This window comes from Schistocerca piceifrons, chromosome 2 (assembly GCF_021461385.2).
Source record: "Schistocerca piceifrons isolate TAMUIC-IGC-003096 chromosome 2, iqSchPice1.1, whole genome shotgun sequence".
NCBI lineage: Eukaryota > Metazoa > Arthropoda > Insecta > Orthoptera > Acrididae > Schistocerca > Schistocerca piceifrons.
This window is the reverse complement of record NC_060139.1, coordinates 239,073,708-239,089,968: the sequence shown is the minus strand read 5'-3', so window position 1 is coordinate 239,089,968 and position 16,261 is coordinate 239,073,708. Positions and strand designations below refer to the sequence as shown.

Here is a 16,261-nt window from a genome sequence, read left to right as displayed (position 1 = left end):
TGGCATTAAAGTTACTGCTTGTCTGTCCTATATAAATTGATTTGCAGTCCTAGCTTGTCAGTTGGTAAATACCATACATGTTGTTTATCTATATTTGTATTGGTTGCCCTTAGTATTTAGTTACTTTCCTGGAGGCTGTGTTTTTAGCCTTTGTTTTTTGAATGTGCTGTCTATTCTGTGGGCTGCTTTGTTATTGTGAGTGTGTATAATTTGTTTTTTGTGTTTGTTTCTTGTTCATGTGGTCTGTGTATTTGTTTTTATATGTTGATGATGAGCTGTTTGTTTTTGTGTCCTAGATGTTACATTTATCTCTGTTTTAATTTTGTGATTCAAGACCTAACACAAAGATACCAGAAAATACACACACTCCAAAAAAGTCTCACACATTTACAAAACTGAAAGTGAAATGGCTAAAACAAAACAACCCTAAGGCAGCCACACTGAACAGCCTTCTAAAGCTACAAGAACAAGATATTCCAATATGCCCAGCAATAAATTTCAGAAGTGCACTCACATATCACCTAGCCAAAGAAATACACACTTATAAAAACATTATGTATACGCAAACAAAAGAACATACACAACACTGAAGAGCTGATACAAAAGATCAGACATCAACATGTCCATAATATCCATACTCATATCATTTGACATCATATCCATGTACAGAAATACCCCCCCCCCCCCCCCCCCCGAAATCCGTCATCATCAAACAACAATTAGAACAATAGAAAGACATTCCCAAACCCCACATAAAAGAAACAGCTAGCAGTCTTAAACTAATCACAGAGCAAAACTATTTCTCATCTGACAACCATTCCTACTCACAACATGATGGGTTCCCCATGGGGTCACCAGTCAGTGGACTCTAAGCTACAATCTTCATCAATCACATTGAAAACCGCGACCGCTACGGTCACAGGCTCGAATCCTGGCTTGGGCATGGATGTGTGCGATGTCCTTAGGTTAGTTAGGCTTAAGTAGTTCTAAGTGCTAGGGAACTGATGACCTTAGAAGTTAAGTCCCATAGTTCTCAGAGCCATTTGAACCACATTGAAAACAAAATATTTGAAACATAGTAAGACCCAAACAATACAAGTTAGTATATTGATATTGCTATATAGATGACATCACATGCATTCTAGGTGAAATACTCAGTCACATCCAACAACTCCACTACGACATAAACACAATTTGCCCCAAAATAAAATTTACCACAAAAACAGATAAGAAAATTTTAAATTTCCTTGACCTCACAATACACACACAAAGAAATACCAACACCACTTCTCCATATTCAGGGAAGTCACCACGACCAGCACAGCCATACGCAAATACTGTCTCATTTGACTGCCCACAAATTAACTGGTTTTCAATATATGCTGCACAAACTGAACAAAACAACAACAAATGCAGAAACTAGAAAAAATGAATGCCAAATAAACAAACAAACAGCTGTAGAGAATGGATGTGATACAAACAACATAGAGAAACTGAATCACGAAATCAAAACAAAAATAAAGGGACACTAGCACACAATAAGAAACAGCTCAACAACAACTTACAAACATAGACACACACAATGCAAGCACACAGGTGCACATAAACAAGAAACACTGACAAAAAGCAAATGGTAGACAATCACTTACCATAACAAAGCAGCCTACACAGAATAGTTCAAAGAGACTACAGAACAAATAACTCAATACAAAGAAAACTCACACAACCTATACAAATATAGACAAACACAACACATCTGGTATTTACCAACTGACAAGCCAGGACTGCAAATCAATTTATATAGGGCAGACAGGCAAAAGCTTTAATACCAAATACACAGAACACAGAAGAGCATTAAAAAGTTACACTTACCATTCCACATTTCTGAACACCTTATGGACATGAAACACAGCCCAACAGACATGAACAGCCAACTTGAAAATTCCCAAATACAGGAACAGCTTCCTGCAAAAATTAGTAATTGAAGAAAACCATAAAGTACAAAAAGCCATAGTAGAAAGAAAATAAATAATAAATGAATACACAGCTCTCTGCAATGGAACATTATTCTCTGGCCTCAAAAGTACCAGACAACACCAAACCATAAGAGCACCCACCCACCAATGCTGCTGCTTCCCCCCCCCCCCCCCCCCCCCTCGACACACACACAATTTTTAAAAAAAAAGAATTCTTAAAATTTGTAAATGCTGTCTTAAAAACCCAAATTTATTTTTGCATAACTAGCAAACAGAATTTTTTTTTGTTGAATTTCAGTAAAACGTGTGTGGGAAGTAAAGAAAAGAGAACATTTGTTTTACTCAAAGTGCACCACCTCAAAAATTGTATTAGTTGTTGTTTTATCTATTATTGCTTATGCCAAGAATATTTTAGTTGATGAAGGCTTCCACTCTGGTGTTTCGAAAGATAATTTCATTTTTATAATGTCTGAAAGTTTGGAACAAAACAAAGACTGCTTGTAGTGATTAATGGAATATCAGTCACCAGCAGTCTATGCATTTTATTAGTTGTTACAGCCAAAGTAGGTGTAAAGTGTAAATTTATATGCTGGAATGTTGGTGACCTCATAGCAGCCTGATTTGGTATTTAGGTCTTCAGTTTTCACAGATGTGTGGTAGCATTATTTAGATGCTGGTGAAAGCACATTAATCTTCATATTTTGTTACAACTTCAGTAAATATTTTTCAACTTGGTATCACATCTGACTGATCTGTGGCTGCTGTATTAAATCAGTACACAAACCATTACATTTAAATATTTCATTTGTAGTGGGACCTGGAATATTCCCCCCCCCCCCCCCCCCCCACACACACACACACACACACACACACACACACACACACACACACTCTCACCCTCACTCACACACACACACACACACACACACACACACACACACCATTTTGGGCTCTGTGTATCGCATGAAGGACCTGATATTTGGATTGATTCCACATACAAATTACACAAAAAAAATTGAAAATATCTTCAGAAACACCAGAGAAAAGGGCATGGTGACTCTAAAGACAAAGACTTAAGATGATGATAATTAATATCTGACCATGAACTATGTTATTAGCTGGAAACTGTTTTTTCTGTGTTGAGAGAAGTCTATTTTGCTTTTAACACTTGTTAATTTTTGTGTTGTTTTTAATGTTTTTTACCATTGAAACAAATGTTTCATGTATGGCTTATGAAAGTAAATAATTAACTTTTGAGTTGCAACTGTAAGAATTGAGAGAATATACAAACAAGTTTTTCTGTTACAGTTTAAATTTGCACTAGTTGTGATGGGGAGGCCAACATTTATTGAACAGCCAGACTACTGCATAAATTTGCAGGATTTCAGGTGTCATCCAAACCAAGGTGAGCTATGCTCAGATAGTTTTTGTTTAACATAGACAAGCCTTTATGATGTATTATTTACTTGATACAGTTATCTTAATTAAAACTTAATCCTAGCGTGGAAATTAGAAATATTAGGAGAGTTATTCCAAGAGAATGGATAGATGATTTTGTTTTATGGCAATAACTTGTATACTTCGGCTTCTGTCTGAATAGCAGGTCATTTTACCATATCTCATTTTCTCAAGTGTTAATGTGATTATGATACACTAGTTCCATACTGTTACATTGGCCACTACTGCTCTTACAGATCTCTGTTTCGTATTGAAAGTAGTATTACATATGAGTGCACAAGATAGTTATCAGAGGCACTTTTTGTAGAAAAGCCTCTTGAAGAGTGTTAAAACGTGCAGTCAATAGGCCAAAATACAAAGTGTTTCAATATCTCCCCAGTAAAGCCTTAGAGATGATAGCACAGAGTATTATTTTTAGTTCAGAAACATAGAATTTTGAACTCATCATTAATGACCTATGTGCACGAATGAGGTCTGTTGTTTATGGAATGCAGCACACTGTAGCTAACTTCTAATTTGTTAGTTTTTCTTCTTGTAAGTCATAAATGTGCTTTATCAGTTGATTGTATTTGAAGTTATGGATCTAGCAACCACTATGAATTATTAGAGTAACTGACATTGTGTTATGGTGAAGTGAGTGGATGAGGAAGATGTGTTTGTCACACATAGTAAGCATTGGTTCTCCAACAAGACATATCAGTATCTCAATTGTTGTTGCATTTAATTGTCAACACCCTTGGAAGGAGGTTAGCCTTTGGGATGAAAAATGTCGCATGAAAATACTGGGTCAAAAAAGCCCACATAACGGTTTCAAAGTTATTAAAAGAGTACACACTAAATGTGCAGTGGATTCTTCATCCAGTTGTCGTTAAATATTGTCAACAAAGGTTTTACCCTTAATATTTGAATTGTAATGGTTTGTTTGTAATAAAAATCACCATTTACTTTGACGCTGCGTGAACCTATGCACGGGTAGACTTTTTGGGCTGAATGTATTTGCACATTAAAAAAGAAAGTCAATAGTATTTTGTGAAACACTAGGGATAAGACAGCTTATGGCTCATAGAAGTATGTACACAGTGACAGTATCTCTAATATTTGTACTCTTTTTAAAATTATTCTTTAAATGCGGACACAGTGAAAAGTATCCAGCGTGTTGTAACATGAGATTATCTCTCACCTGCGACCATTCCCGGATTAATGGAAGATTTTCAACAGCAAAAAAAGTGGGAGAAACAGGCCATGGATAATCTGCTCACGGTTAACTGAGAATTTACTATAGAAAGAAACCACCTCATTGGGCACAAAATCAGAAATTTAGGCTGAGAATTTATTTAAGGATGGGAAGGTGCACCAGGTTAATTTCATTACCTAGAAAATGAAGATTATGTAGACATAGATGAAAGGGACAATTATTTAACAAAGTTACTTAGCCAGTAGAGAAATATGTTGCAAGTACATAAGATGGGATAAGCACTGGCACTGTGCACAGACATACGATCAAGTAAGAGTCGGGCAATGAAATTTCATATCACGAAAACTATTCTCAGCAGCCCTAGAGCAAATTTTCAGGTCCCTAAAATCGGGAAAAAAAAAGAAATATGTGCAATACTAAAGTAACGTATAAGGCACAGATCAGAAAGAAAATAGTGCAAATTAATTACAAAGACGTAGAACCAATTGATAACTGAAGACAGCAGGATGGACATCAAAGTAGTTAAACAGACTAGTAAAAATACCCTGGGTTACTTTTGGTAAACCGAGCAGAATTTCTGAACATTCCGAATATGCCTGAAATGGAAAGACGACCGACCATATGCATACCAGTTTTAACTTGTGACAGTGGGGTGTGGACTTCTAATGTGGAAACCATTCCAAAACCTGAAGGCTATTCAGCAGATGATGAAAGTGCAAATCAATTTTTGGGGATTAAGGGAAAGAAACAAATGACTTAGATAACAATCTAGAATGTAATGAAAATTAAATTATAGTGGCCAGTGTGTGTAGTCAGCCAGTGATAGATTGGTAGACATCATAAGAAATCATGCAGTTGCAGATGCAACACCTGTGCATGTAGATGAAGACCAAGAAGATTGGAGACATGTGGAAGAGGCTTCTATTCATCATTGCAAATCAAATTGTTGTTAGGATCTGCTGCAACCCATATTGAAAACAATAATAGTAAAACACACTTGTAGGAATTATCTGGTAACTTTTCTGGGCAGTTATTATGTATTTCTCATGTCAGAAGCAATCGTATATCAAGTAGCTATACAGTGACTTAATTACTTGTGCCACAATAATTAAAATAGTAACATTGCTTCAAAGTTTGTTGAATGTCTTTAAAGTGTCCCAGTTTCCTGTGTGTCCAGGGGAATTCTCGCATCCAGTACTTACCAGTCTTTGATGAGCTGGTTCCTGGTGCGCCATTTCTGAAGTCTTTGATTGCTTAGGTGGTTCTACAAGAACCTCAGTTGTTCTCAGAAAGCACTTCCTTAAGTCAAGTTTTGGGCTCTGCTGGCTGGTGTGTGAACAGGGAGGTGGGATTGGCCCTAGCTGCCGAAATCCTTCACTTGTACGAGTGTGATATTCCAGAAAGACAGTATGCTTTCTTCAGATGTGTGGTGTGGAGACAACCTGGGACAGCCAAGTTTCATCAAAAGCTACATCCAAAGTTCTAGAATGGCAAGAGTGATGCACACAGGGCAGGCATATTATGCTACCGACCAGCACAAGGCTAATGTGGGTGTTTTTACTATCTCTGGCTACAACCCTCATGTTGTTTCTGTGGTCTCACCACATTGTTTTTGCACGCACTTTCTACTTGGTATTTATGCAGTGTTTCTTATAAATCAGCGTTCAGTGCTAAAGGACCACAAGATATTTAGGGGTTGTGCAGTGTTCCAGTGGAGTTCCTTCTCGAGGTAATTTGTAGGCTACTAATAGTCTTATTGTTCTTCAGGTGAAAAGCACATATCTGAGTCTTAAGTGTTTGGCATCAGCTGATTTCTCTTGTAGTAGGCGAGTGCTTTAGCTTGATGCTTTCAAAGTGATTTGATGGTGTGATCATCTGCGTAAATAAAGCTTTGACTTTCTTCTGGGAGGGGCTGATCATTTGTATAGATATGGAATAAAGCTGGTGCCAGTGTGCTTCCTTGGGGCAGTCCATTTTTCTATCCTCTTTCAACTGCACCTTTCTCCACGGAGCTCTGTAAAAAAAAAACTTTGGTTCTGGTCCAGATGAAAATGTATTCTTTTGTGATGTAGATCTTCCTAAGCAGATGGCAATGGTCTGTAAACCTGCATCTGTAACTCCCTGTCTTTCAAAGCTGTCTTCTGCTTGCTGAGTCAGTTTCACAATTTGGGAAGTGGACTTCTTTCCTTCTCTGAATCAGGCGTGTTGTGGGATCACGAGAGGATCAGTCTCCATCAGCCTCTGTAGGAATAATCTTTCTAGCACATTGTAAAGAGGGCACAAGAGAGAGATCGGCCTGTAGTTCTTTGTGCCATTCCTATATTCGCCAGGCTTTGGGATAGCTATTACACTAGCTTTTCTCCAAATTTTTGGTATTCTGCTGGACTGGACACAATTGTTCATCAGTTGTAGGAGCCAGCTCATGGCTGCAGGGCCAATGTTCTGTACCTGCTCTATTCGTAGATCACAGAGGCCAGCTGATTTGCTCGTCATAATTTTGTCCCAGGCATGTTACAGTTCAGCCACAATGAAAATGTGACACAGCTCACTGGTTTTGTAGCTTTTCTGCTTGATGATAGTTTCCTTTCTTACTTTTATGGTTGTGGTTGGCTTTCCATTTAACAGGAACTGATGAGCAATTTGGTTGGCTCCACATTAGAAAGAGAGTTCGTTGGAAAGGGTCGTTGCTGAGGTGACTGAGCAACTACTGTGCTTGCTTGCTGCTCCTGTTCTGTTATCATTTTCTTCTAATGCTCCTTCTTAGCATGGAAGAGGGAAGTGAGGATGCTTCATGCAGCCTAGAAAGTCTATTCACTAAAATGGTCTTTTTCTGGACAGCGAAGAACAGTTATTTCACTAATTCGGTGAAGTGTTCATATTCTTTTGCGACTGGTGCAACTGTGCTGATCTTCTTGTCCAGCAGAGCTGAGAACTTAGTGCTGTCTGCCTCTGTAAAGGCTACCCCTCTGTGGTTTTATTTCTGTACATACTGATTTTGTGCACTGTTGTACGATGCAATCGCTCACGAACAGAAAGGCTGGTTTATATCAACATTGCCTGTTAAAGGAGGCAGAAAGCGTGCTGTCGTGAATGTGGGAATTATTGTGGACTTCTGCCCAAGACAACACTGCTTTGCCATTTTTGTCCCCTTGCAGGTAGCCCCATGCTTGATTGTGGCTAGTAATGTTTCCTATCACAATTAAACTCTTCTTATGTGGGAGTTCTTGAGTGGGCTGAAGGAGAACTCTGCGTCTGGTGATTTATACATGGAGATGATAATGAGATTGCTGAGCGCCCCAGAAATGATCTGATGTTCTCACCCATGTGATAAATGCTACTCACTTGGGCATCTGGCCTTACAGAGGTGGCACATCCATGCTGAGAGTGTGACCTTTCAGCAGTTAACTTCATGCCTCACACTTCTGGCCAACTTAGCTAATTGTGTGTTTCTTGTAAGCATAATTTGTCACATTTATTGCTTTTGCACAAATTGTGCTGCAGTTCTTCTTTGGTAGAATGACATACCTGCAGTGTAAATAGAGATGAGCATTAACTTTTGCTTTACAAAGTGCCTATTGATATGTCTTGTCTTAATAACAATGCCTTTATGATTCAAGATGTATGCTGTCATCCAACCCATTCTCTTATTCAGTTTGTCCCATGAATAATTTTTTTTCCCATTTTCATACAATATGTCTTATATGATCTAACCTTCTAACACTGTTCCCATGTGTAACTTCACTGATCAGTGTTTACAGTTATGGTTATGTCATCATAATGTCATTTATGTTAGCCAGGAAATGAACACACTTGGCTCACGATGAGCATTCTAACGAGTGGCTCATGAGCTGCTCAGCTTGCAATTGTATCTGCACCTTAAATCTTGTGATAAGCAATGACAGGTTTCATAACTACTAATGCCGAAGGACTGTTTGACTTGCAATTCAGCACTTACATTCTGCCATATTGAAGTGCCAATAGTGTTCTTTTACGTAACAATCCATTTAAGTACAGTTTGTTACAATAAAACTATATTGTATGTTGATGAATATAATATGAAATGATTTCTTTTACAATATTATATTGACTCCCCTTGGTGCCAGGACCTTGATAAACTGTTGACAACTAACATACATTCTGATGACATCATGGTCCAGCACACAATCAACAACTTATTGGCATCCCTAAGTATAATACTTTTCATCATCATCATCACACAGGGTTTTCATTTCAGCTCTAGACCAAGTAAAGTGAGTGCTGAGACAGTTTTCTTCAACAGTGCGAGTAGTTACTCATTCATGAGCCCTGCCTGTATTAAGGTGTAAATCCATCATAAATCACTTCATGTTCAGGTAGCACAGTGCACTAAGAAAGATGGAGGTAGGAGGATATAAAAAGTATGAAGCTGCCACATGTGACAACTTTGAGTATCTAGTTGATATATATACGAAGGCAGTAACTTCTTCTTTTGAGAAGATATGGGAAGCGTGCAAGGGATAAGACCCTACAGTCGCACTATTCATCTGTGTCCTCGGTGGCTCAGATGGATAGAGCGTCTGCCATGTAAGGAGGAGATCCCGGGTGGTCGGGGCACACATTTTCAGCTGTCCACATCGAGGTATATCGACAACACCTGTCGGCAGCTGAGGTTGTCAGTCAGTCATCATTTATTCCAGGGAAAAGCTGCACGGTCATCAACAGTAACTGTTCTTTCGAGTATACATAGTTAAAGGCTACCCAGCCATTGACCTTCATGTGTGCAAATGCGCACAGGTTGCCCAAACTCTTGCGGGAATCGCCAAAGCGTGCGCGAGTAATGAGTGGGTGGGCAAATGTCTATAAGGTACAATACATATGTAGAATTGTGGACAGTTGGGAATGTGAGTCTCACGGGAAGCGTGCAAGGGATAAGACCCTGCAGTCGCGCTCTTCATCTGTGTCCTCGGTGGCTCAGATGGATAGAGCGTCTGCCATGTAAGCAGGAGATCCCGGGTTCGAGTCCCGGTCGGGGCACACATTTTCAGCTGTCCACATCGAGGTATATCAACAACGCCTGTCGGCAGCTGAGGTTGTCAGTTAGTCATCATTTATCTAGTTGATGTTGCACTTGGCTAGCACAGGTTGCTGCTGCTACGGTTGCAGGTTCGAATCCTGTCTCGGGCATGGATGTGTGTGATGTCCGTAGGTTAGTTAGGTTCAAGTAGTTCTGAGTCTAGGGTACTGATGACCTCTGATGTTAAGTCCCATAGTACTTAGAGCCATTTGAACCATTTTAGCTGTTGCTTGCAATTAAATCCCACAGATGGTGGAATCACCTCACACATTACGTGACATTCCTCTGGAATTGCTGTGTGTGTGTGTGTGTGTGTGTGTGTGTGTGTGTGTGTGTGTGTGTGTGTGTGTGTGTGTGCGCGCGCGCGCGCGTGCGAGAGAGAGAACCCGTGGTCTTCCAGTCACACCTTTACAAAGGAAATATTATGTATTACATTATGCAATGGAGTTATAATATTGACTTTTCTATTTGACAGGAAACACTGCACCAATGCCTTGGCTTGGGCTAGAGCATGTAAACAAAGCTCCCAAACGATCTAGGTACAATTATCTGGAGAAGGCTATTAAAATCTACAACTGAGAAGTCCTAGGCTGTTTCTTGTACATACGTAATTTGGTTGCAAGGACTCCAAGAGAAAGCAACCTTTATTTGTAATGAAGAGGTATTTAAACCTCAGGAAGACTGAGTGGGATTGTGTTGTGAACAGACATTCAGTGACATTGGTGTGGTGAACTGTGTCTGCAGCAACAGTGATAAAATAACGAACTGTGTCATTTTGTCAGATGTGACAAGTACAGCGTTGTGTGATCAGGTAATAAAATTGTTGTGTTATTTCTTTGCCAATGACTATTCCTCATTCGTTATGAATGCTGCTTCCCGATAACTCAAGACACGGCTGTGTTGATTAATGAATAAATTATACACCAATTAAAATTTTTCCTTGCTTGTAGATACGAATTTTACGGTAAGAACATTTTTACAAGTCATTTTTCCCCCTTTATAACCCTGTGGTTCGTGTTCCTCATTGTTCTGCACTGTGGTGAATGTGACTGTCTGCTGTTTTGCTACAGTGGAAGAATGAAGAAAGCACCTGTGAATAATCCGGTTAAAATGTTTGTAAGTAATCTGTTTTTAAAGACAATAGTATGTTCTGTGAGGTTACCAGAGTTTGTGACAAGATTTAAGGATAGCATGTGGACAAAGACCAAGAGAAGTTCAGCAGCAAACTTTGTGGTATAACATAATTATACTAAATGCGCTATCAAAATTGTAAGTTCAGATGTTATGCACAGGAATTTTATTTCGTACTGTTTTAGTCGCTTTAAAGTAACCAATTCTAATAAATCAGTTTTGTGAAAGAAATTGTTTCGTGAATTGGGACTTAATTGTTGAGTAATGGATTAATAAAAAGAAAGTTATTTTTGGACCTGAAACAACTGTTACATTATTTTCTTTGTATTTCCAGCAATTATTTTTAAGAGCAACAGTTTACCATGAAAATTATTTATTATTCATCTCATTTTAAATGTTTTATATGCATTAAGATAATTTTAATGCTTAATGCCATTACCCTTAAAAATAGTTTTATGCAAAATGAAGTGCCTCCATTTTGTGATTAAATTTTATATTAGTGAACGATTGCACTGGAATTGCTTCAATGAACTTTTTCCCCTAATTTGTAAAAATCTGAATGTTAACAGTGAATGCATATAATTTATTTACGAACAAAAATATATTTTTTTACAAACAGAGAAAATTTTGTCAGGATTATTTCATAAATCATTGTTTTGTCATTTAGAGAATTGTGTGTTGGCGTGTCTTGTTTTTCACTGTATCTGGGTTCAGTTCATTTCAGTGCAGAGTTTCATTCATGTGTTAGGCAAACACTCCAGACAATGAATTTCTACCATAATTGCTCTTTATTACTTTGTGTGTACAGTTTGGACATTTTACGTCCAATACCAGTTGTAAAATGTGTGAGTGAAAAGATTAAATGGGTTTGGAGGGTCTGGAGGTTTGCAACAATGACATGAATTTTTTTATAAAAAATGTAAAAAATATTTGTTAAATATTGCACTAGACTGAATTATGAATTTACATGGACTGTGTGTGTGTGTGTGTGTGTGTGTGTGTGTGTGCGCGTCTGTGTGTGTGTGCGTGTGTATATATATGTATATGAAGAAAATTATGACTTAAAATTTTGCTGATAATTAGTTGTTAAAAGATTTGAAGTGTCTGCTTTCAGAGTACATAACAGTATTAACAGAGCGATCTCTCTGACACTGAAATCTTTCATTGGCTTACTGATTATCAGCCAGCATTGAAAGTCAGTCTTAACATTTTCATTGCAGTTCTGTGTAAATAATTCACTTTGTACATAACTCTGTAAATAGTTGTAATGGTTAAAGCAGGATAACATAAATGAATATTAATCTTTGGTTTCATTTTATTGTAATAATAAAGGCACCAGGATTTCAGTACACTCACTCCTTATCAGAGATCCTTCCTAACTTTTAGAATTTGGTAATTTGATATGGTTGATGTCCCGCATGTCTTTGAATTTGAAGAGCTCTTTTAACAGCGAAAATGTTTAAATTATTGTTTCTAGTTGTGTAATGTCAACTAAGGAAAATGGTTTGTCTTATTCAGCAAATACTCTTCCTTCCATCGCTCAATGTGTTCTTGTATAAGAGTCCCTGATTGCAATGCAATTAATGTTAACCTCATATATTTGGAGACAAAGTTCAAATGTTTTCAAGGATATTACCAAACTAATTGCAACAAGTGAAGTGATAGTTATCTGCACATTGCTTGAAACTGTTGTTATACCACCTTTAAAAATGTTTTTCTACTTGGGTCTGACATTTATTATTCCAACTCATTAGTCATACTGGATGCTTCACTCAGTTTCAAAATATTTGATTCATAGGAACAAAGAGAGCATTTGATAAAAGGCTAGGTTGCCATAATCAAACTTTGATCTCATCATTAAAAAAAAAACAAGCTTTATCAGTGGCCCACAAATAAAACCAAAGAATGTCATTGAACAAAACCAAAGACAGCACTATCTGAATGAAAATTCCTGATTAAGGAAATTAACTGAATTTATAAAATTATTACTGCTGTAATTTCCTGGGGGTGAGAGACAAAATGTATGAAGTTTGCAGACAAAAAGAACTAAGACGAAAAATAGAATCGTGCTTTCTAAGAAGACCAGTGTTCACTCTGTCTGCTTGCCCGGGAGGGGGGGTGGGGGTGGGGTTGTGTGTTTCTCATCCGCGATGTGGAGGGAGGCCCTGCCGGCGGCGATAGAGAGCACTGGGTGCACCCGACTGCAAATTGTTGCTCATGTTGGCACCAATGACTCCTGCTGTCTGGGTTCAGAGATCATCCTCAGTTCCTACAGGCGGTTGGCAGAGTTGGTGAAGACGGAAAGCCTCGCTCGCAGGGTGGAATCTGAGCTAACTATTTGTAGTATCGTTCCCAGAACAGATCGCGGGTCCTCTGGTTTGGAGCCAAGTGGAAGGCTTAAACCAGAGGCTCAGATGATTCTGCGGAGGTCTGGGGGGTGCAAATTTCTCGACCTCCGCTATCAGGTGGAGAAATGTAGGGTCCCCCTGAAGAGGTCAGGCGTGCACTACACGCAGGAAGCGGCTACAAGGGTAGCGGAGTACGTGTGGACTGCACAAGTGGGTTTTTTGGTTAGAGAATTCCCTGAAAAGACGCCTCTTGAGACGCAACAAGGTAGTAGTAGGCAAAACGCAACAGGGAATAACAATATTAATGTGGTAGTAGTGAACTGCAGGAGCATCTATAGAAACGTCCCAGAACTGCTCTCATTAATAAACAGTCACAATGGCCACATAGTACTAGGGACAGAAAGTTGGCTGAAACCAGATGTAAACAGTAATGAAATTCTAAACTCAGATTGGAATGTATACCACAGAGACCAGCTGGACAGTGAAGGGGGACGTGTTCATAGCGATAAAAAGTACAATAGTATTGAAGGAAATTGATGGAGATCCGAAATGTGAAATAATTTGGGTGAAGGTCATGGTTAAAGCAGGCTCAAACATGGTAATTCGATGTCTCTATAGGCCCCCTGGCTCAGCAGCTGTTGTGGCAGAGCACCTGAAGGAAAATTTGGAAAATATTTAGAGTAGATTTCCTGACCATGTTATAGTTCTGGGTGGAGATTTTAATTTGGTGGATATGGACTGGAAGACTCCAACGTTTAAAACGGGTGGCAGGGACAAAGAATCCAGTGATATTTTTTTAAGTGCTTTATCTGAAAACTACCTTGAGCAGTTAAACAGAGATCCGACTCGTGGCGATAACATATTAGACCTTCTGGTGACAAACAGACTCGAACTATTTGAAACAGTTAATGCAGAACATAAAGCAATTACTGCATCGATGATTTCAGCCGTAAATAGAAATATCAAAAAAGGTAGGAAGTTCTTCTGTTTAGCAAAAGAGACAAAAAGCAGATTTCAGAGTACCTGACGGCTCAACACGAAAGTTTTGTCTTAGTGCAGATAGTGTTGAGGATCAGTGGACAAAGTTCAAAACCATCGTACAATATGATGCATTAGATGAGTATGTGCCAGGCAAGATCGTAAGAGATGGAAAAGAGCCACCGTGGTACAACAACCAAGTTAGAAAACTGCTGCGGAAGCAAAGGGAACTTCACAGCAAACATAAAATAGCCAAAGCCTTGCAGACAAACAAAAATTACGCGAAGCGAAATGTAGTGTGAGGAGGGCTATGCGAGAGGTGTTCAATGAATTCGAAAGTAAAGTTATATGTACTGACTTGGCAGAAAATCATAAGAAATTTGGGTCTCATGTCAAAGTGGTAGGTGGATCAAAACAAAATGTCCAGACACTCTGTGACCAAAATGGTACTGAAACAGAGGATGACAGACTAAAGGCCAAAATACTGAATGTCTTTTTCCAGAGCTGTTTCACAGAGGAAGACTGCACTGTAGTTCCCTCTCTAGATTGTCGCACAGATGACAAAATGGTAGATATCGAAATAGACAACAGAGGGATAGAGAAACAATTAAAATCTTTGAAAAGAGGAAAGGCCGTTGGACCTGATGGGATACCAAATCGATTTTACACAGAGTAAGCGAAGGAACTTGGCCCCCTTCTTACAGTGGTGTACCGTAGGTCTCTAGAAGAGCGTAGCGTTCTAAAGGATTGGAAAAGGGCACAAGTCATCCCCATTTTCAAAAAAGGACGTCGAACAGATGTGCAGAACTATAGACCTATATCTCTAATGTCGATCAGTTGTAGTGTTGTAGGACCGTTGCTATTCACAATATACATAAATGACCTTGTGGATAACATCGGAAGTGCACTGAGGCTTTTTGCGGATGATGCTGTGGTATATCGGGAGGTTGCAACAATAGAAAATTGTACTGAAATGCAGGAGGATCTGCAACAAATTGACGCATGGTGCAGGGAATGGCAATTGAATCTCAATACAGACAAGTGTAATGTGCTGCGAATATGTGGAAAGAAAGATGCTTTATCATTTAGCTACAATATAGCAGGTCAGTAACTGGAAGTAGTTAATTCCATAAATTATCTGGGATTAGGCATTAGGAGTGATTTAAAATGGAATGATCATATAAAGTTGATCGTCAAAAATGGTTCAAATGGCTCTGAGCACTATGGGACTTAACTTCTGAGGTCACCAGTCCCCTAGAACTTAGAACTACTTAAACCTAACTAACCTAAGGACATCACACATATCCATGCCCGAGGCAGGATTCGAACCTGCGACCATAGTGGTCGCGCAGTTCCAGACTAGCGCCTAGAACCGCTTGGCCACCCCGGCCGGCAGGTGATCATTGGTAGAGCAGATGCCAGACTGAGATTCATTGAAAGAATTGTAAGGAAATGCAATCCAAAAACAAAGGAAGTAGGTTACAGTACACTTGTTTGCCAACTGCTTGAATATTGCTCACCAGTGTGAGATCTGTACCCGATAGGGTTGTTAGAAGCGATAGAGAAGATCCAACGGAGAGCAGCGCGCTTCGTTATAGGATCATTTAGTAATTGCGAAAGCGTTACGGAGATGATAGATAAACTCCAGTGGAAGACTTTGCAGGAGAGACGCTCATTAGCTCGGTGCGGGCTTTTGTTGAAGTTTCGAGAACATACCTTCACCGAGAAGTCGAGCAGTATATTGCTCCCTCCTACGTATATCTCGCGAAGAGATCATGAGGATAAAATAAGAGAGATTAGAGCCCACACAGAGGCATACCGACAATCTTTCTTTCCACGAACAATACGAGACTGGAATAGAAGGGAGAACCGATGGAGGTACTCAAAGTACCCTCCGCCACACACTGTCAAGTGGCTTGCAGAGTATGGATGTAGATGTAGATAGATATAGTTGATGTAGATGTAAATAAAATGTCACACTTATTTTCCTCCCTCTGTGTTAAGACTTTGCCCTTAAGTTTCGTAGCTGCTGTGGTTTCTTTTATGTGACTCACCTACTCAAAAACTCCATTGTCACTCTTATGCAATTTACTTTTGTGAAATCTTCTGGGCCTGGGTTCAG

At 39.1% G+C, this 16,261-nt stretch overlaps 1 protein-coding gene and 1 non-coding gene across 2 annotated transcripts in view; both read left to right on the top strand.

Moving 5' to 3' along the window:
• Positions 1-12,113, top strand: part of LOC124777877 (ubiquitin carboxyl-terminal hydrolase 7) — a 224,165-nt gene extending 212,052 nt beyond the window's left edge. Inside the window, exons 22-23 of the mRNA XM_047253417.1 lie at positions 3,285-3,381; positions 10,158-12,113. Of these exons, the coding sequence (XP_047109373.1) occupies positions 3,285-3,381; positions 10,158-10,261 (201 nt within the window). The 3' untranslated portion in view covers positions 10,262-12,113. The remainder of the gene's footprint in view (positions 1-3,284; positions 3,382-10,157) is intronic.
• Trnat-ugu lies at positions 9,569-9,642 on the top strand. Its single transcript has one exon. It is a non-coding gene; the product is annotated as a tRNA-Thr (tRNA).
• Positions 12,114-16,261: the final 4,148 nt, after the last annotated feature.